The 26,410-nt window shown below is 41.9% G+C and overlaps 1 protein-coding gene across 7 annotated transcripts in view; it reads left to right on the top strand.

The window, feature by feature from the left end:
• Positions 1–1,455: 1,455 nt before the first annotated feature.
• LOC105018940 (laminin subunit alpha-3) overlaps positions 1,456–26,410 on the top strand; it is a 74,621-nt gene continuing 49,666 nt past the window's right edge. For 3 of the 7 annotated variants that reach the window (XM_010884765.4, XM_020045372.3, XM_020045373.3), the window contains exons 1-9: positions 1,456–1,902; positions 2,880–3,032; positions 19,056–19,173; positions 20,571–20,689; positions 20,815–20,985; positions 21,819–21,910; positions 22,662–22,777; positions 24,963–25,081; positions 25,871–25,961. In XM_010884765.4, the coding sequence (XP_010883067.2) occupies positions 1,639–1,902; positions 2,880–3,032; positions 19,056–19,173; positions 20,571–20,689; positions 20,815–20,985; positions 21,819–21,910; positions 22,662–22,777; positions 24,963–25,081; positions 25,871–25,961 (1,243 nt within the window). In that variant the 5' untranslated portion in view covers positions 1,456–1,638. Of the gene's footprint in view, positions 1,903–2,879; positions 3,033–9,717; positions 9,757–19,055; positions 19,174–20,570; positions 20,690–20,814; positions 20,986–21,818; positions 21,911–22,661; positions 22,778–24,962; positions 25,082–25,870; positions 25,962–26,410 lie in introns of those variants that run through there. The other 4 variants (XM_020045375.3, XM_020045374.3, XM_010884782.3 and 1 more) reach the window with 2 other exon arrangements.

Here is a 26,410-nt window from a genome sequence, read left to right on the forward strand (position 1 = left end):
AACGTTTCTTATCTGTTTTCGCGCAAAAATGACATTTAAAATGTCCTCTTAAGAAGGGATGAAACAGAGAATAAAAATAAACAGAAAGTACAGATTAAGTTACTCCAATGAATTTATAGAAAAAACACAATGATCTACGGGTATGTGGTTATCTGTATGTGGTTAACAGGAACCGGCAAACACACAGTGTACCGGCTCACTTGATTTGAGTGTTTATGGATGACACCGTGTTGCAATGCTGTGATTTCTGTGATTGTAAGGGAAACTCCCACCCCGTTCTGAAATACACGCGTGCAGTTATGTTATGTCTCCACTAAGTGGCGCCCTAGGACCAGTGACTTGGGATACTAGTTTACCCTGTGTCGTGCGGCATATCGATAGAGGCTTTTTTACGATAACAGTAATGAATATTGCTCTTGAAAAACTAGATATTTGATTACTTATCTAAACCATGCATTATGTGTTGCTCAATAGAATAATCGAATTTATAATTTGACCACTTTTTAGAGGTTTTAAGCCTCGAGGGTATATCATCGGTTTCAACTATGAAAAAAGCAAAGGTATGCAGAAGACAGTAGCGTGACTATATATGTGGCTCAGAGTTACGTTGTTGGTGTGTTGAGGTTAAGAAATCTGTTTTAGGGTGAGAATTATAGCTTTGTTTTGGAACATTGCCAGCTCCATTCCAGTTGTTTTCCCTGTTAACAAGTAGGAATGCAGCCTAATTTATTTGCAGCTAATAATATCTAAATTCATTAGATGTGCACATTTTGTTTTAGTGAGACACTATTAATATCTAATACAATCTAATATGTTGCTGTGAAAGCTGTCAGTGGTCAGTATTATTGTTCTCAAATAGATGTTTGAAAGCATGAGCCAATAATTATTAATGGTTCATTTTTCGTCAAACACCAAATCTTTAAAATGTAGTTGTAATAGCCAAATCCCCTATAAGTAACTCCAAACCACAACAGGGCGGATTTAATGGATATTTTAGATTTTTTGCGCAGTCCAGATTACTTCCATGGATTTTTAGCGATGTGGCTAAAGGCAGCTAAAGTTCGCAATTTCTGTTACTAAATGGAAGCATGGATTGCAGGTTGTCTTGGGTAAAGTTATTTTAGGGCGAAGAAACCATCTAGCAAGTAAAAAAAGACTTACAATAAAAGACTTACAGTAAAAAAAGAATCACAATGACCTTATAAAAAATTGGTGTCACAACTATGTTATTAAAATGTCTACCATTACATGTTTTCACTTTAGCTTGAAAGCGACTCAATGCTGAGCGTCATAAACAGATACTATCTTTCCAGTCTTACTTACTGCTGACACCTGATACGGCCCCGATGGCAGTTTGGTTAGGGAGAAACGGGAGCAAGCGCTTATTCGCAAATACTATGTTGTGGAGGGGAAGCAGAGATTGTCAGAGGCAACAGCAGCAGACACAAGTGCAACTTTTACATCAGCAGACTTGAGCAGCATTGCACGCACGAGTCCGTTCCATTGCCAGGATCAAAGGTGGATGGAGTATTTCATGCGTGGAGAGTGCGTATAATTTCATGTGGATTTAGATAACATGAACTTGAATTACGAGTTGCTATTTGACTTCAGCATCTACAGGCATTCTTGAGGTGGAACATGGCGAGGGGGATGAAGGGAGCTCATCCCGTCGTTTTATTATGTACTTTTACGCTATTATTTTTTGGGGACGTTTACGCGCAGATTTCCTTTAACGAAATAACTGGATTTAGTTTGAGTCCTCCGTATTTTAATCTCGCAGAGGGGTCACGGATCTCTGCTACCGCAACATGCGGTGAAGATGAAGCAGGGAGACCGAGGACTGATTTGTACTGTAAACTTGTCGGAGGACCTAGTTTCGGACTTCCTAGTCAAACCATACAGGTAAATAGAAATGAAAACTTCGGTTCTATGATTTCTGTTTTCATTTTGAAACATTTATATTCATCATCACTTTTATGCCTTTGATTTTATAGATAATAGTAATAATAATAATAATGTTTACAGTTCAAATGTAAGTTGCAAAAACGCAAGTTTCGCTGGCATGAGTACGTAAGTAAAAGACAAATGTAGCCTATTCACGTGCATGGTAATAAATTAGGGACGTGACGTGAATGGATATCAAATGATAAACACAATACTTATCACAGAATAATTTTTTTTGTTTTATTAGGTTAAATATATTCGTATAATTAACGTAGTGTTGTTTTGCTGCAAGCTATGCGATTTACTCATTTTCTTTCCATACATACTGTATATTATCTATTCTCATGTGAAATATATTATTTGTGTTGCTATAGTATTACATAAGAATTTTGCTTGCTTTCTTGCTCTTACTTCCCTGCGCCAGAATGAGTCACTGTGGCCCCCTGGAAAACATTGGCAACTGCCTTCTCTGACCAAGTTGTACACCTGCCAGAAATAGTTTATATCATTGTCTTTAACTCCTGAAATCTCCAATGGGAATGCCCTCTCACAAGTAGACTTGCCCCATCATGAGTTTGGATTCCTTTGGAACACAAGGGTCTTTTAAAACCTACACAAAGGAAAGTCCCTACAGGCCTACATATTGTTTAGTGCTTTTATTGAATAGCAGGATACAGGTTTGCTGCTACAGTATTTCTAGATAGCGTTGTTGCTACCCTGCTACAACAGTATATTGTTACCTCTGCAAAAAGTGTTTGTCTGCATGATTCGTATTATCTGTACCACGTACACTGACTGTAGCCTATTCATTGACTTTAGCGTTGGTTTTCTCTGCACTAAAATGTGTGGCTTTGTGTTGGTGTGATTTCAATCCTATGTACCTATATGTGTTTTGGGCTCAGTGTAACACCCTCTCTTTGGCCCTTTCCCTCTAGGGACAGTATTGTGACCGATGCAACTCCAACGATCCGAACAAGGCCCACCCAGTGAGCAATGCCATCGATGGCACAGAACGTTGGTGGCAAAGCCCGCCTCTCTCCCGGGGACCGATTTACAATGAGGTTAATGTCACCTTGGATCTTGGACAGGTGAGTGAGAACCTCTGGCGGTCGGTATTGGTTCCTACCAAGCCGAGCGCTCTGCTCTCATGGTGGCTGTTGTGTCATGTACAGTTTTCTCTGGTTGGAGTACAACATGTAACTTTAGGATGGCATGGGGGACATAGAGGCAGGCCTGTCATTCTAAGCAACTATGAGGGGTCTAAGCAACTATAAATGTGTGGGACGTCTGTGTTTTCAAGTCGACGTCACAGTGAGGCGACAGTGGCTGAATGCTGATGTGAAGCGGAGTTGCTTTGTGAGAGCTTTTGGGATTGAAATGTACTCCTGTCAGACTGTCAGTTTCATGTGTATGTTTTCCAGGTTTGAGACAATCAGGCATCGCTGGTCATATAAGGGATGGCCCACTGCTGGCTCTGTGTGATAAGTCACATTCAGGCCCTGCCCTTGTGGGCATGCGTCTGTTTTGACCCGTGGTTACAGGAGGGGCAGCAGGCAGGAGTTTGGCTCACGGCCCATGAAATTGCAGCTTACGCTCAATTATCCATGGTAAGGGGTAAAGCGGGAGGAATTCTGTTCAGGGATTAGGGATCAGAGATCAGAGGGATGTTGAAGTCTGATCTGGAGGTGCCCCGTTGTGATCGGGGAGCAGGTTTGTACGTTCGGGGGAGCAAATGGAGACCCCTAGAAAGTATCTCTTCCCAGAAAAGGAGTACCACACCGTGTCCATGTTCCCTAGGATGGTGGATTATTCCCATCTCTGTTTTTAGCTGGGCCTGTGAGAGAGTCTAAATATAGCACCGGCCTGGCCCACAGGCAGGGCTGCGGAGGACATCTGAGTTTAAGACGTGGTAATGCTCCGTTTATTTCAGAGTGGGAAAAGGGGTATTACTCCATTAAGGCATACTATTAAGGACACGTCAGCTGATGTATCCCCTCACAGTTCCCAACCGCCCCAGTTCAATCCATCCCTTCCAACCAAAAGTGTAATCCAGTGAAGCTCTAGACCGAGCTCACCTGGCCCCTCCCACTTAAGTCATCCATTTGTTTTCTCTCTACAAATAATGTTTTATTGAGGCTGTATGTGTCGGTGTGTGTGTGTGTGTGTGTGTATGCTGCGATACAATTTATTTTTGTTAAAATGCTTTTTTAATCTTGTGTTTTCCACCACAATCATGTTTTACTGATTGGAGCAGACTTGTTTGGGAGCTTATTGCTGAGGTTTATCATCTCAGTGTGAGATTGGGTGCCAAATAACATATTCACTTGCTGGAAAATATGCTCTGCACAAAATGAGAATGATATTGAGAATCAGCTGGAAAATGAAAAACCTATTTAAAGCAGTGTATCCGTGTGTTATAGAAGGTGAATTCTCTAGTGCATAGATGAACATAACATGTTCATCCCACTTGTGCTCCATGCCAGGCTGCAGTTGTACATTCACATTTGTTCTTGATTGATTTGACTATTTCAGTAATGCTGTAAAAAACATTTGTGGATCTGAGTGTGCCGCTGGCACCATGAGGGGAGGGTTAGGGGTTCACACAAAATAGAATTGTTATTTGGTTTAAGGTGGTAACATTCTGATATTAAGATAATGTATTTCAGAAGTATAGAATAGCATAAGAGGGTGCCAGAGGCACCATAAAGTAGCATAAATAATACATGGATGTGTTTATTTTTCAGATGTTTATTTGATTTCTCTATAGCTATTGTTTGGTAAAACTGAATCAATATGCTAATAGTATTTGCCAGCCTCACTCTGTACTCAGGGTCTTAATACTAATGGGCATATAGGTCAGGTGCACTGGGGTCCCAACAAGCGGGACACAGTCATTATGATCATTAGTTCTGGTGTAGCTATGTTATAGCCATTTTCTGTCCTGAACCTCAGGCATCATGGGGGTTGACTGCTACAGGAGTCGAACACAGGACCTGTTGTTCTGTAGCCTGTGTCTCTAACCACTATGCTATTTAACAAGAGTCTGTCAGTCAATCAATCAATAAATAAATAAATACTGTAGAAGACTGTATGGTAAATAATTACTTTTTTGTGTTGATAATTGTGTTGGTTCCTAAAATAAATTCCTTGATGATTTTGCAGCAATAACAATGTAATTGTCTTTCTAAATAAGTGAATGTATGTGAAAACAGAAAGATAAGGTTAAGTTATTGTCCAACAAACTTCTTTTCTCTCTTCACACAAAGTTCTCCCGTTTCTTTATCTTTAATGCTTGGATATCTTTTCTCTGATTTACATTGGTCTAATGAAGCAGTTCAAAGCCTTACATTCCCTTAATGCACAGAACAGATAATGTGGTCTCTGCAATGTGTGAGGGCTGCATCCAGTTGAATGGTCTTTGTGGTCTCCTCTAAGACTAACACAGGTGTCTTTGCTCCATCTGCCTGTCTTATCTCCATCTCTCCCAGTGGATTTATTAATGGCACCGTCACTGTTTATGTTAAACCCTGGAAGGTTCAAAGGGATTCCTTTTGGTTTTTGTGTGGTGATTTCCGAGGGTTCAGTGAAGGAGTAACACGTTTGAAGCAGCACCAGTCATTCAAGGGCCGATTCTGCCTAAGCTTTTGTGGAACTTTGAATGAGATAATAATAGTTCAGAAAAGTGAACCCACTTCCTTTATGGATTAATGCGATCATATGTTTGAAGTTTATAGATAAAGTACACTATGAGTCCCAATTAACTTGGATCTTTGAATTAGACAAAATATTTATTTGATGATTCTGGCAGCCATTTTGTGTTAAATTATTACAACTCTCTTGGGTGTAGCTCCTTGAGCAAATCCCCCCAGCCACTGCTGAATTATGTTGCCTGAGGTGAGCAGAGCTCACAGTAGCCTCCTAGCTGCCTCCTATATTATCTTTTGGGCTTTTGACCTGTGACCCCTGAAAAAGCTGGCTGTAATTCAGGCGATGACCTTGAACAGTAAATGAACCTAGTGGTGGCAGTCGTTTCATCCAGATTGTCTCCATTGGAGCAGCTTATGCGTATACTAAACACTGTCAACACATCAGGGTTCTGTGGAGATTGTCATAGGGGTTTTTAATCCAGTATATGCGATGCTACACATCTTATTAGGTAGTTATTGAATAAACAGGGGTACATTGAACCACATATGCCACACATATGTCATAACGTCATCTCACTCAACAGTCTACCTGTTCAAAGACAATGGGCCTTTCATATTAAAACTATTTACAGAGTGTTATGGCGACTTTGGCACCATGGATGGATCAGCCCCATGCAGTCAGATTCTCTGGGGAATGTATTTTAGGAGCCCTGACCACATGTGCTTATCTGCCTGAGCGCCCCGCATCATGTGACACTCACATACCAACCATTACTAAACCGCTTCTGATTGGTGAACTCTATCCACTGAATGGGCTCTAATTGGTTTGTGTGAAGTTCTGATTGAACCCAAATTGGATGCAATTTCAAGGGGCTATGATTTATTTGTGTGTGAGATTTGGTGTTAGATTTTTTACCATCCCATCATCTACACTGGTTATAGAAAGTCACCAAATGCTTTCAAAATGTTCACATTTTCAGACCTTACAGTTTGAAATGAAAATACATAAAATCTGTCTTTTTCTAGTTTTATTTAAGCAAAGTAACCCACTTGGAAAAAAAATTGAAAAAAAGAAAATGTATTAAAATGTCAACAGTGGAAGGCCCAATTTGGATACGTGTATACCCCCTGAGTTAATACTTGGTGGAAGCACCTTTGCTTGAATTACAGACACGAGTCTCTTTGAATACGTCTGTACCAACTTTGCAAACGGATACTGTGCAATATTCAACCATTTGCATGGTGAAATTGCATGGTGGCAGCTTATGGACTGCACTCTTCATTCCACAGATTCTCTATGGGATTTAGGCCGGGGCTCTGTCTAGGCCACTCAACATTCACCTTATTGTCCTGCAGCCACTGTACGATTGCTTGTGTGGTGTGCTTTAGTTCGTTGTCGTGTTGAAATGTCAACCATCCTACAGTTTTCAATTTCTTGGCAGCAGGTTGCTGGTTCTCCTCAGGAATCTGTTAGTATTTTGCAGTATTTTGTGTATTTTGCGGTATTTTGTGTATTTCCCTACTATCTTGACATGTGCTCCAGTCCTGCTGTAGAGAAACACCCCTACATCAGGATGCTGCCACCGGCGTGCTTCACTGTAGGCGTGGTGTTCTTTGGGTTGAAAGGCGTATTGGGTTTTTGCCAGGCATATTGTTTTGGTCTCATCTGACCACAGCACCTTTAGCCACTTGTGAGCGCTTGTGATGTTGTGGTCACATGCACATATTAGCCATTCTTTGCCATAAAGGCCTGAAGCTCCTTCAAAGTTTCCATTGTCTTCTTGGTAGCCTCTCTGATCAGTCTCCTCCTTGCCCGATCATCCAGTTTGGAGGGACGGCCTGATCTATGGAAGGTCGGCGTGGTGCCATACGCCTTCCCCTTTTAATAATGGTCTACACTGCACTTGAAATTGCACCACTAAACAGTGGTGTCCTTAATGAACAACTTACTTTCATGCTAAACTAATCAAAGTCACTACGGTGGATCACAGATGGAAGCCAGGTAGCTTGATGTGTGATCTGTAAGGTGGTTAGTTATACCTCAGCAAGTTTGCATTTGCAATTTTAAGGGGGCATGTTCACATATCTCAATAGGGTTTTACTGTTTTCATTTTAATTCATTTTCATACTTGGATTGGATTTCTGTGTGTAAATAAAGCCAGAAAAGTCAGATTTTATGTGTTTTCATTTTAATTTGTAATGCAATGAAAGGTGAACATTTTGAAAAGGGTGGAGACTTGCTATATCATTGTATGTGGGCAGAGTTTGGCTCAGTTTGAGGGACTATTGGCTCTGAATTGTAAGAATCTTCTACTCTGCAGAGTTTTATTATGAGTGTATGTGGTGCTGCTGAATGGCTACGTAGCAGGATAAGAAGATTAGACGTTTTTATACCAGGAGCTGGGCTAGTTTAGGATAACTGTGTTTTCTTAAAGCCTGCTGCTGGCTTTATTAGTTATGAAATCCATATCTTTGTCATGTTATTTCTTCTGTCAGGCAGGAAAGATGGGGGTTTCTAGATCCATTATTTTTGTCAGCAGAAGCAGAATTCCTGCGGAACATAAGACACTCTCACTCTTTCCAAGCACTGCCTCCTCCCACTGAACTTTTGAATATTTTATACTCGGCAGCAGTTGCCCACCTTTGTCCCAGAATCGACGTGGGCTGTATTGTGTAACATCCATTTTGTCCTCTCAAATGTTCACAAAGAGTTGGTTCTCTGTAAGGCTTTCTCTGACAGTGACCTGGCCTTTTCCTTTTAGTGGGCAAATCAATTGTTGAAGTTCAGTGGATTGGACGGTGTGGAAAAGACCCCTCTGTCTGCAGCCCCCCCCACACACAAAGACTCACCTCACCCTATCTGCACACAGACAGACAGACCGTCAGACACACACACCTCCAGATTCCTACTGAATTCTCTACCACACTCTGAATACACATATTGTGACAGCTGCATACTGTTTGATGCAGTAAAGTTTGCCCCCTGTGTGTCTGGGTCTGGGTTTTCCTTTCCAAGGTGTAAATGCCTCCAAATGCAAAAGCAGCTAAAGAAAACACGAGTTTCCCAGAGGTATGTTTTACAGCAGGTGTGAGTGTATCATGATGCTATTGCAACAGGGGGCGACTGTTTTAACTTGTATGTTTATGTTGTGTTGTGAAGGTAAGCATACAGGCATTAAATGAGTCAGGTTTTGTTTTCTCTCGCTGGCATCTCCTACAGTTTATAACCCTGACCACCCACGTGTTCTGCTTGCCGGGATCAGCAGCATGACTTCACATTTCTGCCCTGGAAAGGACCAGGAGCTTATCAAACCACATGCATATTTTTAGGCACAAGTGCCCGTATCATTTTTGGAATTGAATCAAATTGTGAATGGATACACATGGAATAAATATATTTTACCACTTCTATTCACCACATTGTAATTATGTAAGGATTTATTCGGTTCTAGGCCTCAAATTTGTTTGTTGTTGAACATAAGTAAAATCCGAGGTTGGATTTTATATATTAAAATACAAAAAAAAGAATGTTTAAGAAAATCTGGTTGCTTCATTCTTAATCAGCAATTTCGTATGTTGGTAGTGTCAATAATCATGGCAGTGGTCTTCATGAATATTATGGTTTGTCCGTGTTAACTGTATGGCTGAAATACCCCTGCTCTCAAACGCGTGTTTGGCTCCCTTGCTGTTGCTGTGGAGATGATGGAGATGATGTAATTAACCGTGTTTAGCCAGTGGGTTCTGCTCCGCTCTGTGGTGGACTGAGTGGTGGGCGCCACACCAGCTTCACCCGGTTGTCTGTTGCTCATATTTACAGCCTGGCTCCCTGGGCATGGCCTTGCAGGCAGGCAGGCAGGCAGCTCACACAGCCTGGTTGGCAGCCGCTGCCTGACTTCATGTCTGGATCAATGGACATTTTGGGCAGGGGTGCCACTGCCTCCTAGACCTGCAGCTCCACTCTGAAAAGCAAGAGGGCTTTGAAGAAGTCTCCGCTCACCATTCCAAGGCCAGCGGAGACGACATTCCACGTGGCTACGTAGACATGCTGAACAGTCGATGAATGCGTCCTGGCTTACTGAGGAAGTCACTGACACATGTGTGGACGTCTACCCAGTTCTAATAGCCATCATCTAATATAGTGATGAAGGCTTGGAATATAATTGATGTAGGTATGAAACGTAGCTCTGCATGCCTTTCAGCAAGCCCTTGTGGATGGTTGACCACCGTACAATGATACCTAACAAACAAATGGAAGATTCTCAGTCTGCTGCCGAACAGCCACTGTACCTTTTTCAAGAGCTTTTTTTGCAAGTATGAACTTGCCTTCACATAGCACCTAAATTGACCTCTTGTCAATGACTATCTTGACTATCTTTTGGCCGAAACCAAAAAAAAAAAAGATTAGAAAAGGTTTGAGTCCATAGGAAGAGGTGAATGTGTGTGCCCACCATGGAGACAGAGAAATACACCCGCTAACCCCCCTAGCCCCCCTCACCACCACCGCCACCTGTTCAGCTTCAGACAGTTGTAGAATGCATTGTTTCGAACCGGACTAAAAACACTTCACCCCCATTGTGCTGCCCCTGTCTGTCTGTGTGTCAGTCTGTAGACAGGGCCTGATCCAGGCCAACAGAAGGCTGCGATGCATTCCTCTGCCCTCACATCAGACACAGGGATTTCTTTCATATGGATTATTATGAACTATCTGTTAGACCTTCTGAACCCTCCAGGCTGAATGGCTCCTTCCAGGCTATAGAGATTTTTTTGTTTCTGAAATTGTCAGTTTAACAAGCACATGTTAATACTAATGAGCACAGTTGACTTGAGCCCATTGACCAGTGGGACTTTTTTGACATAAGTGCTACTTTAATATGAAAGTTGACATGCTGTGAGTGACTATTTTTCTTTTTTATTCAATAAAGGCACATTATTCTATTTTTTCCCCTCTCTACCATTTCCCAGTTCCTAAGTGTAGAGATGAAGGCACTACCTTATCTGGCAATATGGCTGGTTAAATAAGTGTTAACAAACAATTACTATGGTGCCCTATAAAATAGGTTTATAGAAAATCCAGATATCTTTTATATTTTACCAGGTTTAGTATGTTTACTTTCTTCAAATTATATTACATTACAATAATTGCATTATTCATTCAGCAAATTACATTTCATATGTTCTGATTCCATTTTAATCATAATATCAATTATTTGGGTTTCTGGGTGAAAAATTAAGTGTGTATGATTGTCTGTGGTGAATTAACATTTATTAGTGGAACTTGAAAATAGGCATATTGTGCAGTATATGGCTGTTATTTGACAGATCAAATGCATATTTTCCAATTCTGAGAAAGTTTTGTGGAAGTTCAAAGTATACAGTGGGGAGAACAAGTATTTGATACACTGCCGTTTTTGCAGGTTTTCCCACTTACAAAGCATGTAGAAGTCTGTAATTTTTATCATAGGTACTTTTCAACTGTGAGTGACGGGATCTAAAACAAAAATTCAGAAAATCACATTGTATGAATTTTAAGTAATTAATTTGCATTTTATTGCATGACATAAGTATTTGATAAATTAGAAAAGCAGAATTTATTATTTGGTACAGAAAACTTTGTTTGCAATTACAGAGATCATACGTTTCCTGTAGTTCTTGACCAGGTTTGCACACACTGCAGCAGGGATTTTGGCCCACTCCTCCATACAGACCTTCTCTAAATCCTTCAGGTTTCGGGGCTGTCACTGGGCAATACGGACTTTCAGCTCCCTCCAAAGATTTTCAATTGGGTTCAGGTCTGGAGACTGGCTAGGTCACTCCAGGACCTTGAGATGCTTCTTACGGAGCCACTCCTTAGTTGCCCAGCCACGACCCATCTTCAATTCTCTTACTGAGGGAAGGAGGTTGTTGGCCAAGATCTTGCGATAAATGGCCCCATCCATCCTCCTCTCAATACGGTGCAGTCGTCCTGTCCCCTTTGCAGAAGAGCATCCCCAAAGAATGATGTTTCCACCTCCATGCTTCACGGTTGGGATGGTGTTCTTGGGGTTGTATCCATTCTTCTTTTTCCTCCAAACACGGCGTGTGGAGTTTAGACCAAAAAGTTATATTTCTGTCTCATCAGACCACATGACCTCCCATTCCTCCTCTGGATCATCCAGATGGTCATTGGCAAACTTCAGACAGGCCTGGACAAGCGCTGGCTTGAGCAGGGGGACGTTGCATGCGCTGCAGGATTTTAATCCATGATGGCGTAGTGTGTTACTAATGGTTTTCTTTGAGACTGAGGTCCCAGCTCTCTTCAGGTCATTGACCATGTCCTGCTGTGTAGTTCTGGGCTGATCCCTCACCTTCCTCATGATCATTGATGCCCCACGAGGTGAGATCTTGTATGGAGCCCCAGACCGTGGGAGATTGACCGTCATCTTGAACTTCTTCCATTTTCTAATAATTGCACCAACTGTTGTTGCCTTCTCACCAAGCTGCTTGCCTATTGTCCTGTAGCCCATCCCAGCCTTGTGCAGGTCTACAATCCTATTCCTGATGTCCTCACACAGCTCTCTGGTCTTGGCCATTTTGGAGAGGTTGGAGTCTGTTTGATTGGGTGTGTGGACAGGTGTCTTTTATACAGGTAACAAGTTCAAACAGGTGCAGGTAATACAGGTAATGAGTGGAGAACAGGGGGGCTTCTTAAAGAAAAACTAACAGGTCTGTGAGAGCCAGAATTCTTACTGGTTGGTAGGTGATCAAATACTTATGTCATGCAATAAAATGCAAATTAATTACAAAAAAATCATACAATGTGATTTTCTGGATTTTTGTTCTAGATTCCGTCTCTCACAGTTGAAGTGTACCTATGATTAAAATTACAGACCTCTACATGCTTTGTAAGTAGGAAAACCTGCAAAATCGGCAGTGTATCTGCCACTGTATCTGTCAACTCACATCCATAGACTGTATGAATTTATATTGAAATAAACAAATTAAAGCCTAGTAATAGTCCTATTGATCGACGACATTACAGTAGGTTTAATCCTAGTGTAAGGTAGAGAGTAACAGTCCTATTGATAGAAGACATTACAGTAGGTTTAATCCTAGTGTAAGTTAGAGAGTAGCAGCTGCTGATTTTGAGATGAGCGATCCAAGAGTCACCAACAGTATATGCACAAATACAAGTGTCGGCTTCAGACTGTGACAGCAGGGCAGCTGAAGGACAAAATTGAAGGACAAACTCACCGACTACCCTTTGTTAAATAGCGTGGTGGTTAAAAAATGCGGACTATGGAACAACAGGTCCTGTGTTCGACTCCCATCACAGTCAAAACAGATTATGCCTTAGGATTTGTTCATGACGGACAAATGCTTTGCTGGCTTTAACTTTCAGTAGCTACGTAGTAGGACGCCTGAAATAAAACGGTTCTGGTGGATGTTATGGTTTGTTCAGGATAGACAAACGCTTCGCTGGCTACACGATTCTCTCGTCTTTTTATTTGGTGAAAAAGTCTGTTATCGTCACCTATATTGATACAGTAGTTATTTTATCAATGTCTTTCACTAATGGCTAATAAGCTACTAAAACAGCCGGTGGCAATAGCACACCTTTCATAGATGCTATTTGTGGTGGAGGTAAACGTAATAAGAAACGTTACTCAGTGTAACACAGTGCTTAATGGTGTCTAGCAACATATTACTGGCTAATAAGCTTTTAAAACGGCCAGTGCCAAAGGTCATACAGTTCATAGATGCTATTTGTGGATGCTATTTGTGGTAAATTTAATAAGAAACATTACTCAGTTCAACACAATGGTTAATGGTGTCTAAAGAAGTTAAAACTTGGTGTGATGTTAATGCGTGACAAAATGATATATCATATCAAGAAGCTATACCGACACCCAGCAAATGTATATCTGTGTGGTGTAGTGGTTAAAGACACAGCCTTTCACATGGGCCACCTGGTTTAGAATCTTGGGAGGGCAACAAAGATCAACATTTCTTATTGCGGGCCGGCTGAATTAGGCTTGCCTGGTTTCTTGTTTATATTTTGTTTTCGCTGAGGACAAAAATGTTTGGCCCATCACTGGCCCTGGTGAGGCATGACTACACTGCATTATGAACATGTGTCTATACATGTTATAACATGTTTTCCCACACTGCCAGAAATCCATCATAAAATTAGCAGTATAATTATACAACAGCTAAGAGATGCAAATATCAACTCTTTGAACAGTGGCTTTGAAAAAGAAAATAAATCAGTATTGAGACATTATCAAGAAAGAGATTTTAATAGTCTTTTGGAATGTTGTTTCATGCTTAGGCACATTTTTGCTTTATAAATTCTCTTTATTAGACACACAAGCAACAGAAAAGTACAAGGCTTCTTACGAAAACTGCATCTGGTATGGTTTCCTTCTAATTATCCATTAAAATTTCAACAGAGAATAGATCACCGCAGCCTGAAGGAACTGCCATTGATGTGGCCATGACAAGCAACTGGAAGCACATCATGATGACAGCTTGAGTGTGACGGGCGATAGTCGTCAGGACATGGTACTTTAAGCACTGGGATGATGATCCCTCTGAGGCAGCTGGGAACTCCGGCCTGCGACAGTGACAGTAAAGAACAGAAAAGTACAGAATATGAGTCATTGTTCATGACTATCATTCACTGTAGAGGTTAGTACAGTAGAGATTAAAACAATGTTGTACTTTACACCAAAGATTAGTATAGTGCAGTACTATACAGTAGGGGCTAGAAATACACCATTGTACTGAACTGAGCTATACTCTACTGTACAATGTTCTACAGTGCTGTACTCTGATATTATGATAGGAATTAAATATTGGTCTGTGTAGAGAAACGCTGGATGAAAAATACAGTTGAAAACATTAGGAAAGAAGTGTCAAGTTAGAATTATTCTGTCTTATGCTATCTACTTGAAATTGCAAAGAAAAGTATGGTTTTGTGAATCAAGTTTGAAAAATGTGTAATGCAGTCATCATGCTTGTTGTTTTCTTGTAACTCCTCAACAAAATACCAAATTGATCAATAATATTATGCAATCAGATTTCAACACCTTGCCCATCTGAGAATTCGCAACTGTATATAGCTATGAAGTAATTGTGTTAGCCGACAAGTAAGGGATAGATATTTATCTATATAAAAGGGGAACATAAAATCATTACACAATACTTAGGTGGAAAAGATGTGGCAAAACCTACATAAACCTGATATTACTGTAATAAAAACATTTTACCTCAAGGTGTCCCATCATAGTGGACACCCATTCTTTCTGCAGACATAATTTAATCTCAATATGGATATTTAAAAGAGTTTTTGTTAAATGTGCTAACATAAGTGAGAAGTGCTTTTGTAAAACGTTCAGTGTGAATTGCTTAAAGCAGTCCTTTTGGAACAATATGCATCATTTTTTTTACTTTGCAATCAATGCCGTTTGTTTGGGATACTGTTACAGGTGAAAGTAAAAGTATGTCTCAGCATCATAGTTTAATGTGGAGTTGCCCTGGTTGATAATCCTCAGAGTCCTCATCCAGGCATTTGGCTTTTCCTGTCTTTCACACTGTTGAACACAGCAATACAACATGCAAGGAAAGACAAGGGAGATGGATAATTATCCTTTTGTACTGGATCACCTTTTGTGGTCCCATGTATGTAGAGCATGATGCTTGAAATGGGTTTGACATACACTTTCTACTGTAAGTTGGATAACAGCATCTGCTAAATGACCAGAATGTAAAGATGTGAAGACCTGACTGCTTTGTAGATTCTGTAACATGTAACAGAGGTAACCAATAACAGAGGTAACCAATAACGGTGGTAACCTATAACAGTGGTAACCAGTAACGGGGGTATCCAGTTACAGAGGTATCCAGTTACAGAGGTAACCAGTAACAGTGGTAACCTATAACAGTGGTAACCAGTAACAGAGGTAACCAATAACAGAGGTAACCAGTAACAGAGGTAACCAATAACAGTGATCTTATACTGTACAGCGAATACAGGATAATGTCATCTGCTGTGGGTAAAAGTGGCAAACTTTTAACACAGTGAGTCTTGATGTTGTACAAAGTAAAAATATCTTTAACCATCTTAATGTTTGTTAAGATCCAGTTAGAAACACAACAAAATGTGTACACCAGCAAAAACATAAGCCCTTTCTCATTGTACAGCATGTATGGAATTGAGTAAATTGTATGTTTTACATAAATGCTAACAAAGGCGTGTCATTGTCCGTCGGACTATCAGCTCTAATAGTGTATCAGGCTCTAATAGTGTAGCCTGTTTGTTCAGTGGGAGTAACACCCTGCCAGGATCAGTAACCTGAAGTGCAGGCATGTGTGAAGTCGGAGCAGGAATTCTGCATGGAGGCAACAACACGGCAGTTCACGCCTTAGGGCGCACATTCCTAATGCCTGTACTGTCACCAATTCTGGGCATTAGCTTCCTGGCAGAGAACAGCACCACTGGGGATGGTCTGGGGTCTGTCTGTGTGCATGCCTGTGTCTTGTCGTTCTGTATGTCTGTCTGTTGGTCTGTGTCATGCTGTCATGGTGCCAGAGCCTGGACTGTGACCACTCAGTGAGGAAGATGGGAACGTTGGCCGGTGTGAGTGGTGTAACTGGAGAGTACAGGAAATGTAGACACTTTACACCCTGCTTATGTGACTTGTTTATTGGGGCCAGTGGCAGGAATTTGGACTGTGAGTAATAACCTGAGGGCCTGAGGCGTTTTTTTGACCCTCCACAGGTAGGTAATGACTTACACACTGATCATGTGGCCCAGGCTTGTAGATTCAGGGTGGAGATCACTTGTTATGATGTGTTATACTGAGATATAGCCCGTTCCTGGTGTGGTTCATTACCTGCAGTTGGCTTGTCTACTGGCCTGTCTACTTCTGCTTTGTTTTTACAGCACTTGACAAGAGTCATGGGCTGGTACTGTTATCATGTCACCAAGATATTTCTGGCTGCTCCAAACAGAAAGGGTTGGATGTAAGTCATCCTCATTGTTGAGACTGTTTAGAATTGAAAAAGAGACATGAGACAGAACAGATCTGGGCCAGTCAACATCTCTCTTTCTACTCTCTTTCACGCTCTTTGCCAGGAAAATGTTTTGCTCTTCCGGCAGGTTCTCTCCTTTCTCCATGGATGTACGTTCGTTTAGTGTTGTGTTGTTTATTGATTGGCAGATATGAATGAAGTGGAGAGCGATAAAAAAGGAAAGACAGTGTTGAGAAGGCTGGCTGGGATTTGATCGCACTCAGTCAGCAGGACCTGTACTATATGTGATGGGGGAAGAGGCTTCAATTGCTTGACCTTCTCCTGAAGGGCTGGGTCATGAGGTTTGGCCATAGTTTTAAGATGATTTTATATGGTGCAGTGTTTATATCTGGAATGGGGTAGAGCACTCTATTTTTGATCATTTTTGATTGTTAATCCTTTGGGGAGTTACTAGAGAATCCTTTCGTAGCATCCCTCCAGGTGAGAAGATGTCCGTGATGTGTTTCATTTGTTGGTGACAGGTTCCTGAAACATGGAACATGGCCCAGGGACAGGAGGGATGAGCAGAGTAGGAATGTGACGGCATGGGTGGAATCTGAGACTGACCCAAATGCCAGTCGACACATCTCTGAACAGCCTCCTCTCCCTCCTCCCACTCCTCCTCCTCAAATCCCGGTCCTGCCACCATTCCGTCCCAACGCGTGATAACAGACATCTTCCTGTTCCTTCAACCTCAGACGGTCACAGTCTCCATGCCTAAGTGGGTCTATTGATAGTGGCATTACTGCTGCATTAGTTTTTAGGTCTGACAGTATGTGGCCTACATGTTGTTTGTGTATTCAGAGATCTTTTTTTGTTCCCAGTGCATCCTGTAGCATGTAGTGGGTGGAAGTGTTCTCTGATTAGCTCGGAGACACGCCCATGAGTTAAAAGAGGTCGGAAACAGAGAGTTAGCCCACAGGGTTTAATATGTGAGCTGTAAAATTTCTCACAAAGACTTCCAGATCCTTGCACACTTATCTAGGCTACTTTTTACAAGCTGAGATTTTTTTGTAATGGCTTTAGTGCAATGACTGCCCATGACCTCCAACAGTACAATACTGTCTGACCCCCTGAATCGTCCTCAGATCAGTCAGCCCACGCAACACAAGATACTTGAACTAGTGACCATTTTCTCTCAGTTAAGGGAACGCTATTCTTCATGTTCACTGTGGAGCCTGGTTGAGAAGTCTCCAGCTCATCCAAGGACTTGGCTTTCCTTTTCACTGTTAACACTGCTATATCTCACGCAAGGAGAGACAGAGGAGACGGAAAACTTAAACACCAATCACGAAAGCTGCCTGGGTTCTGAAAGCTTGGTAGAATCCTCGACTAGTGTGGACCTGCCTTTATCCTTTTCAACTCTGCATGAGGCAGACAGTTTTAGTGCATAGCCTTTTTTTGAAGATCATGTTCCTTTTAGGATAGCTTTCATGCGGTATGTAAAGATAATGTGTAAATGCTCTTTACAGTTTCTCAATCATGCTTTGGAATCTCTATTAATAATGACACCTTTTAAAACTTTTTTCAGCTTGTAACCTTAAAGCAGAAACATGGCAGTGGCAGGTCAAGTGGGTTAGTTAACTCTGCATTTGTCCCATGCCTTGTTGCCTGATGTCATTCCGAGTTTTCATTTTGAGTCATGAAACACCAAGCCAACAACCACAAAGACGGCTTTGACTGTTAAAGAAAGAAGCTTTCGATTCCATTCAATCAAACTGAAGCGACCCGCTCCTTGAACCTTGATGATGATGGCGGGAGTGAGACATTGAGCGTGGAAACGGTATAGAGGCCTCTGGGTAAATGCTGGTGTACACTGGTGAAGGGAGCAATCATTATCATCTGGTGCTCTTGTATAGCCTTTGTTTTCTGATGGTAGAGATATGGCTTCAGTGGGGCTTGGCAGAGGGCTGTTTCACAAGCACCTGCAGCAGTTCAATCTACTCTCGACACATGTCTCATTGAGCCTGTATCACATCTGGTGGCTGTATTGTACTGTGCCATATGAGGCCACATAGTTGTGATATTAGAAAGTTTAAAGTCAACCTTTATGAAAAAGGAAGAAACAGCATTTGATTTGACCTTTTGACTCGGTGCCCATCCACTAAACTAGCTAATCTAAATCCACTAAACTAGCAAATGTCAGGGCTTCAGGCTGTGGCGGTTTTCATAGACGACGGAGGTACAGTCGATTTTTTATGTGAACATGTTTGCACTCCAGCCTCCACGTAAACGGAAACCTGAGTATTGTCTGAGCCTGAGCCGTCTGCCAGGACTGAGCTGGTGTTAGTATCCCAAGGCACAGGAAACCACAGCGTTTTGAACCAATTTCTACTGCCAGAATCCATTAACAACTTATTTGTAGCCCATTGTTTCACACTACTCTGCTATTTGTGCTTATCTTTTCTTCAGCTCTTTCATGTGGCGTATGTCCTTATCAAGTTTGCCAATGCCCCTCGACCTGACCTGTGGGTCCTGGAGCGCTCCCTGGACTATGGGAAAACGTATACTCCTTGGCAGTACTTTGCACGTAAGTATTAAATCTTGATGTTTTATTTCCAGTTCACACCATTGTGTACAAATATTGTCTATTATGCTTCCCAAGGCCCCTGGACGGGTCTGCTTTTCATATTTTGCAGGAGTCTTGAAATAGTGGACAACTGTTGATATCAGCATTTTGGATGTCATGTGCCTTGACATTCAGACGGGTTCGGATTGTGCCGCTGTTTAGTGAAGCCCAGAGGCCATTATTACTGCACAGATACATCTCACATTGTGGATGAAATACCTTTGGAAAGTAAAAATGTGCTCCAGAACGTTCTTTCTGATACGTACCAGATTTATTTGAAGTGACTTTGAATGTACCTATAACCTAGTCAGCCCATCCATATACCCCCATTACACACTAACCAAGCCGCTCTGGAGGAAGACATGGCTGGTCTCTGTTAGAAACAGCTGTCCCTCATCTCTCCTGTATAATTTTTTTGGCTTCTCATCGGATCTCTCTCTCTCTCGTGTGTCTCTGGAAGATTGATTCCCTCCTGGCTCTCATTTGAGTCTTGGTATTCAGTAGATTTTTCCCCACGGAAATCACACAGATTTTTCACTGTTCTGAAAATGATTTCTCCAATACGCCACAACCCTGGAACCTTCTGATGGAGTAGATGATCTGCTGGCTTCAGTGGATGTTTCAGTGGATGTTGTTGAACGTCAGTTTGATGGACATGAATGTGTTCCAAACTCAGTCAGCGAGGCTCGTAACACCGCGTCATAAAGAGGAATTAACCGTGTTGCATTGTATACCTGCAGTTCACCAGCCAAACTGTTGCTGTCACCAATTAGCTTAAATGCTGAGAGTGCAGCTTTTAATAGCCTTGCCTTTTACGCAGCAGTAAGGCTGTCGAAGAGGCACTTCATCCACTGTGGTTGTTGGGTAGCGTCTTCTCCTCAGCGGGTATCAGGCCCAGCTGTGAGTGTATGCTCCTACAATTTCCCCCATTTTCCTCATGACAGAATATTTCTTTTTGGTTGAGTTTGAAAATTCTTGACATTTTTATTGTGCTTTTTGCGCCCTGTATTCCACTGCTGGTTTGCATCTGTATGTGGAAAGAAGCTGTGAGTTAAGTCTTGGAATGGCTGTTTAATTTATTGTGTTGCCAAATATGATTTTGAAAGTGGTTGGTGTGTTTATCACATCAAATTTGGAAAGCACCTCTGAGTAAGGCACTGATTCCAGGTTTAATTATTTTAGTGAGTGAAGTGGAAAAAAAGCACTTCGAAGCATTTACGATGCCTTGGAATGTACTGCCAGAACACAAGTAATGGAAATAATCCAAAGAAAAAGACAAATTTAAATATCTCTTCGAAGAGTTGAATTTGTATATCTAGCTGATAGGTGACAACGTCCCATTCTGTTTAAATCATCAGATTCTAAAAGAGAGTGCATTGAGAGGTTTGGCAAACAACCAAATGGACGCATTGTCCAAGATGACGACCAGATATGCACCACCGAGTATTCGAAGATCGTCCCGTTGGAGAACGGAGAGGTGAGAAACTCACTAAATGGGAAAATACAATAGCCAACATGTTGAATGCCAAATGTGCAGAAAAACCTACAAATCCCGTTAAGCGATATGGGTGTTTGTGTCTAATTACGGTCGTTGTTTTCCAGATTGTGGTGTCGCTGGTCAACGGTCGCCCAGGGTCTAAAAACTTCACGTATTCTCCGGTGCTGAGAGACTTCACCAAGGCCACCAACATCCGCATGCGCTTCCTCAGGACCAACACGCTGCTGGGCCACCTCATATCCAAGGCCCAGAGGGATCGCACCGTCACACGCAGGGTGAGACTCAGACTCACACCGCCGGGGCAGACAACCGACTTCACTAAACCCCCTCATGGGAAATAAGGAGGGCATTGTCAGCAGAGCACAAACCCACGATGACATCGTCTCACACTGGCCTGTTATGTGCAGGCTGAGGTACCTGCTGCCTCCCCGCCCATGGCGAGAAGATGGCCGATGGCCCACTCAGCACCTTTCTGCTGAAACGAACACACTGACCTGATTTCTCCCCAGTGCACATTCCTCCCTCCTGGTCGGGCTCCCTGCCAAAGCTCTGCCCAGTGTTTATCAGGGTCATTCCCTGCGCAGACAGAGAATGGTCCAGAAAACTCCTTGGCGCTGCAGGCACAATCTACTTTAACACAGACATTTGAAATAAGACTCTAGGGTTCTCTTGAAGCTGGACTGGCTGACTGACTGGGCATGGAACAGTGGTCGCTGTTTAACCCACCCACACATTCAACACTGTGTAAATAAACATGAAAGCAGCTTCATTTGATGCTGTTCATGGGTGAAAGGCCAGTGCTTCTCAAACCTCTCCGGGGGACACCCAGGCTCACAGTTTTTCTGCAGCCCTGAGCTAGCTCACCTGAATCAAGAAGTAATGGCTTGATAACTAGTTTTCCATGTTGAATTCTGGGTTTGCTTGCTCTGGCAAACAACTAATGCATGGAATTGCAGGGGGTCCCCAGGGGAGGTGGTAACCAAGGGACCACAATGCCAGACTATGACAGGCTCTGTCCATGTGACAGTGATGCAGAGTGTTTCTGATGAGGCTGGTTGTGGTTGGTCTTGTAACCGTTGGTGTTCTTTCCTCTCCGTGTTAATGACAGTATTACTACAGCATCAAAGACGTCAGTGTTGGGGGGCGCTGCGTTTGCCACGGCCATGCACAAGTGTGTGGGCGACGTGACCAAGGCAATCGGTAAGTGGAGCTTTCTCCTTAACTTCTGTAACAGTTGGAAGCTTGTGCACTTGTTCTGGCTTTTGGTCCGACATTTAGCTTTTTTTAAGTCCAAACTTTCAACTGAAGTATTTTTCCCATTCATGGTGCCAAACGTGTAGTTTCGCAAAAGATAGAAGGGAGTATTCATTGAGGAATGACAGAATGACACACTCATCTCTTGTACTGTATATTGTTTATTCATCTTTTCCAGGATGGAATGGATGTGTTGTGCTCAGTGGGTTTGATGGAATGTTCAAATTAAATGACAAGTCGGTGGTTGTAACACAGTGATCTCTGTGTCTGAGATGGAGTAGATAGCTGCTGGGGTTTGCAGAAAGGAAATTACCTCATTTGTTTGTTTCCGTGCGTTGTCATTGTAAAAGGCACCAGACACTGATTAGTAGTGATTGTTGTTATGATTTCCTTATGGAGGTGATTTATGTGTAATAAAAAACAACAAGGGTCAATGACATCATACGGTAGACTGACAGTGAATGATTGATTTGGCCCTTGTAATGACTTGGAGCTCTTCAAAAGTGTTTTTGTTTCACTTGCATCAAGGTCAATATAAAATAGCTTTTCCAGATGCTTTTGAGGAATAAGGGAACGTTAATCAGATGCTGTTAATTGATGATTAGCTGTAAGGCTACACTAAATGACTTCCTCTCTTTATAAATGTTAGAGAATGATACAGGAGAACCAGATGAGTTATGTTTCCTCCCGTCTTTAGGCTTCATTGTGAGTGCACACACAACACCTGCGGGGAGTCATGTGACCGCTGTTGTCCAGGGTTCAACCAGAAGCCATGGCGGGCCGCTACCACAGACAGCCCAAATGAGTGCCAACGTGAGTGCCAAGATCCACCTCTTTGTCATTGTCACCCACTGCCTCTGAAGGGTTTTTCACCTTACTGGGCCAAGCAAAAATAAACTGACAACACCCTGGGTATGGATCAATTTCTCAAACTAAACTGTGCAAAGCGCATTTCTAACAAAACAGAGGACCTCAAATTATTCTGCCCCAAAACAATAATAATTATTTTCATTCAGTAGCAAAAGTTAGAGTTAATGTTAAAATGAGCATTTCTGTCACTCATTGATAAGCACTGTCAAAATAGCCCACATTTTAGCTTGTCCATACTCTGTGCGCACCTTCAGGGGTCCACTGGGAAAGATGCAGTGTTTCGGTGCTTCACATAAAATAAAAAAACAATTGAATTTTCAAACATTCTCCTAGTTAGTCCATCATGCACATGTTCTTGAAATACCTGAATTTTGTGTCTGGTAGCATCAAAGCTATCAAAACACACAGTTTCAGAAAAAGACCCTTCTCTTCTATGCTAGTGATTCCCATAAAACAAAACAAGCTATTGAATCTGACAAAAACTGTGCTTAGCTAACCTTAGCAAGCACTGTTACCATTCTTTTTTTAAATTTTTTTACTAGCTTCTCTAATATTAGATAATGACAACATTGCCATCTAAAGTTGTTGACATGATGATGATGATGATGGGAATGTTGTTACATACTAAATATTTAGCTAATTCACCAATGTTGCTGTGTTTCAAAGCCTCTTCATTGCAATTTACCATTCTACCCAGCCCCTGGGGTTTATTTGGTTGAAATCAGTTCTTTAGAAATGACATCCTCTTGGAAGAATACAGGAAGAAGAATGTCTGCAGTAAATACATTCCTATCTTTGGAGGTGCCGACAGGTATTCCAGCTAGAAGCCACTGTCCATATTTCCACTGAAGACAGCAAACACGGTCATGTTCGCATCAAAAAACAATCTGGCCATGTTAGATACCCGGCCGACATGTCAGTGAAACATTACCCTGCCCTGTGTTGTTGGTCATTTGCACTGGCTTATCGTTGTCCTTATCGTAGGGCAGTAGTGTTAGCTCCTGTAATGTCAGCTACAATGTAACGTTAATCATTGTGCCAACCAAATCACTGGATTACAGATAAAAACAGTTTCCAAAACTGTCCATCAATGATGGTCCTTGATATTTTACTGCAAAATATAATAATCCCATATATATGAGTGGAAACATCATAGAACAATTGATCAAGTGTTGCACAAATGGGCCTATATGTGAATGTCTCCCGAACACATCGTTGCGGGAAACTGGATGCATTGTTGCAAGTTGGCTAGCAACAGCTTTAGTAAGACCCATGTTGATGCAGTGTGTTTTCTCGTATAGGGCGCCATAAAGACCCAATCCAGGCCCTATCCACAAAAAGTGAAAGTTAAATACCCAAGGCAACAGTATGGCACAGGATGGTGTGATATCTTTCAAATGGTATGACTGTTCTGTGTTGCCTCTCTTTTGTCGCAAATGTGTTTCAATGAGAAAGCCAGAGTGCAGCCAGGGAATGTCATTTTTACAACCTTCTCTACCAACTACAGTACTAAATGACCTAATATGGTGCTGGAACTAAGAAGAAGCCTCAACAAACTTTGAATAGTATTTTTCTCTGTGGTATGTAGTGATGAACTGCCCTGTAAGCAGACTACTGTAGCTACCCCAGCACCGCTGCTGCTGTGCTTACAACGCCAGTCCCGATGCCAGCTGGTTGGTTTCTAATTGCCCTGGCCTGTTGACAAGATTCTCCTTCCCTCCCAAGAGTTGGATGAACGTGGACCCTGCCACTCTACAACTGCAGAATTAGAGAGAGAGAGAGAGAGAGAGAGAGAGAGAGAGAGAGAGAGATTGAGAGAGAGACATTCGTCTGTAATCCAATCAGTGAACTCACATACTAGAAATGAACCCCAACCATTTGCAGACATACACAAAGCACATTGAGAATGTTTTAAAGGAAGGAAATTACCTAAAAGAAAATAACCTTATAGTGACTTTATAACGGAATCAGCCCCTTTGGGACTTTAATGAGATCTAATATCTAAAACACAGGACTGACTTTTATCCGTTTGTTTCTTTGTCCATGTCTTTTGTATCTGTGTGTTTGTGTTTCTCTCTTTTTATTGGTGTGTGTATGTGCTGTCTGTTATGGGGCGGTTCTCCATTAGCTTGCCAGTGCCATTCACATGCCACTGAGTGTTATTACGACCCAGTCGTGGAACAGAGGCGAGCAAGTTTAGACACCTTCGGCAGGTACGACGGCGGAGGAGTGTGCATCAACTGCCAGGTATGAAGCCCATTTCAAGTCCCAACGGATTCCTCTGCATGGGGATGTTTGGCGCGTGTGGAATTGTATGCGCGTGTGGATTTCCTGTGTGCGTTTTTTTTGTGATGAGCACATGAGAGACAAGCACCATCCTCATCTACATTTGTTGGAATATAAGAGTTGTGACATGCATCTCTGTTTTCTGACATTGTGTTTGTACAGTATAACATGTAGATGGGTTCCTAGTCCAGAATGAAAGCAGGGTTATCTCTTGTAAGCAAAAACAAAAGCCAATAGAGTAAACAAGGTTCTACCCGAACTTAAGAAACACTATAGTTTACCATTGCTGGACCTTTTGCTACAGTGTACCCAAATGAACATGACCCAGATCTGAGATCCAGCATGGAGGTCTGTAATGGAAATTTCACTAAGTACAGATGGATCAGTTTTAAGTCAACGTACACAGAGTGGATTTTCTCTGAATTACACTTCTTTTGGAAATAGCATGAAGAAAAATCCCTTTCTCGGCATGGGTTGGCATGTGTTTAACATTAAACTGTTATTTTTTGGGACTAGAATACCCTTGCAGGAAACATGTTAATACAAGGCCTTTACACTACATGAACTCTCACGGTGAAAAGAGGATAAGGTAATAGTGGGACTGTAAAAAAGAAACACAAACAGATGAATTATCAACTCGTTTTCACCAGTTTCTCTAAAGCCCACAAAAACGTTGTGTTCATCTGACCCAGTCACTCTATGCACTGTAAAGCAGGGATTTGTTGTGAAATCTCTTTTTTGTCTCACTAGCACAATACGGCAGGGGTGAACTGTGAGCTTTGTGCTGTTGGATTCTACAGACCGCATGGAGTGCCTCCAGAGTCTCATGGAGGATGCGTACGTAAGTGACATTCAGTCTTTTCTATCAGGCCATTCTTGTATCTTCCTTTGGCCCTAAACTGCCATTTATTGGTAAAAATATATTTTTATGATGTGTAAATATGATATCAAACGGTATGGCTTTGCTGACAGAATTGTAGCTCTACATGTCAATCAATCAATCAAATGTACTTATAAAGCCCTTTTTATATCAGGAGTCACAAAGTGCTTTTACAAAACGCCTGGCCTTAAACCCCAAGGAGCAAACAACAGTAGTGTTGAATTTCAGTGGCTAGGAAAAACTCCCTAAGAAGGCCGAAATTTAGGAAGAAACCTAGAGAGGACTCTGGCTCAGAGGGGTGACCAGTCCTCCTCTGGCTGTGCCAGGTGAACATATTAATTGTAATTCATTAATAAATGCATGTGGGCTGAGTCCAGAGTCTATTTAAACTTAGTCCAGGTCGGAAGCAT

This window comes from Esox lucius, chromosome 3 (genome assembly GCF_011004845.1).
Source record: "Esox lucius isolate fEsoLuc1 chromosome 3, fEsoLuc1.pri, whole genome shotgun sequence".
In the NCBI taxonomy this organism is placed as follows: Eukaryota; Metazoa; Chordata; class Actinopteri; order Esociformes; family Esocidae; genus Esox; species Esox lucius.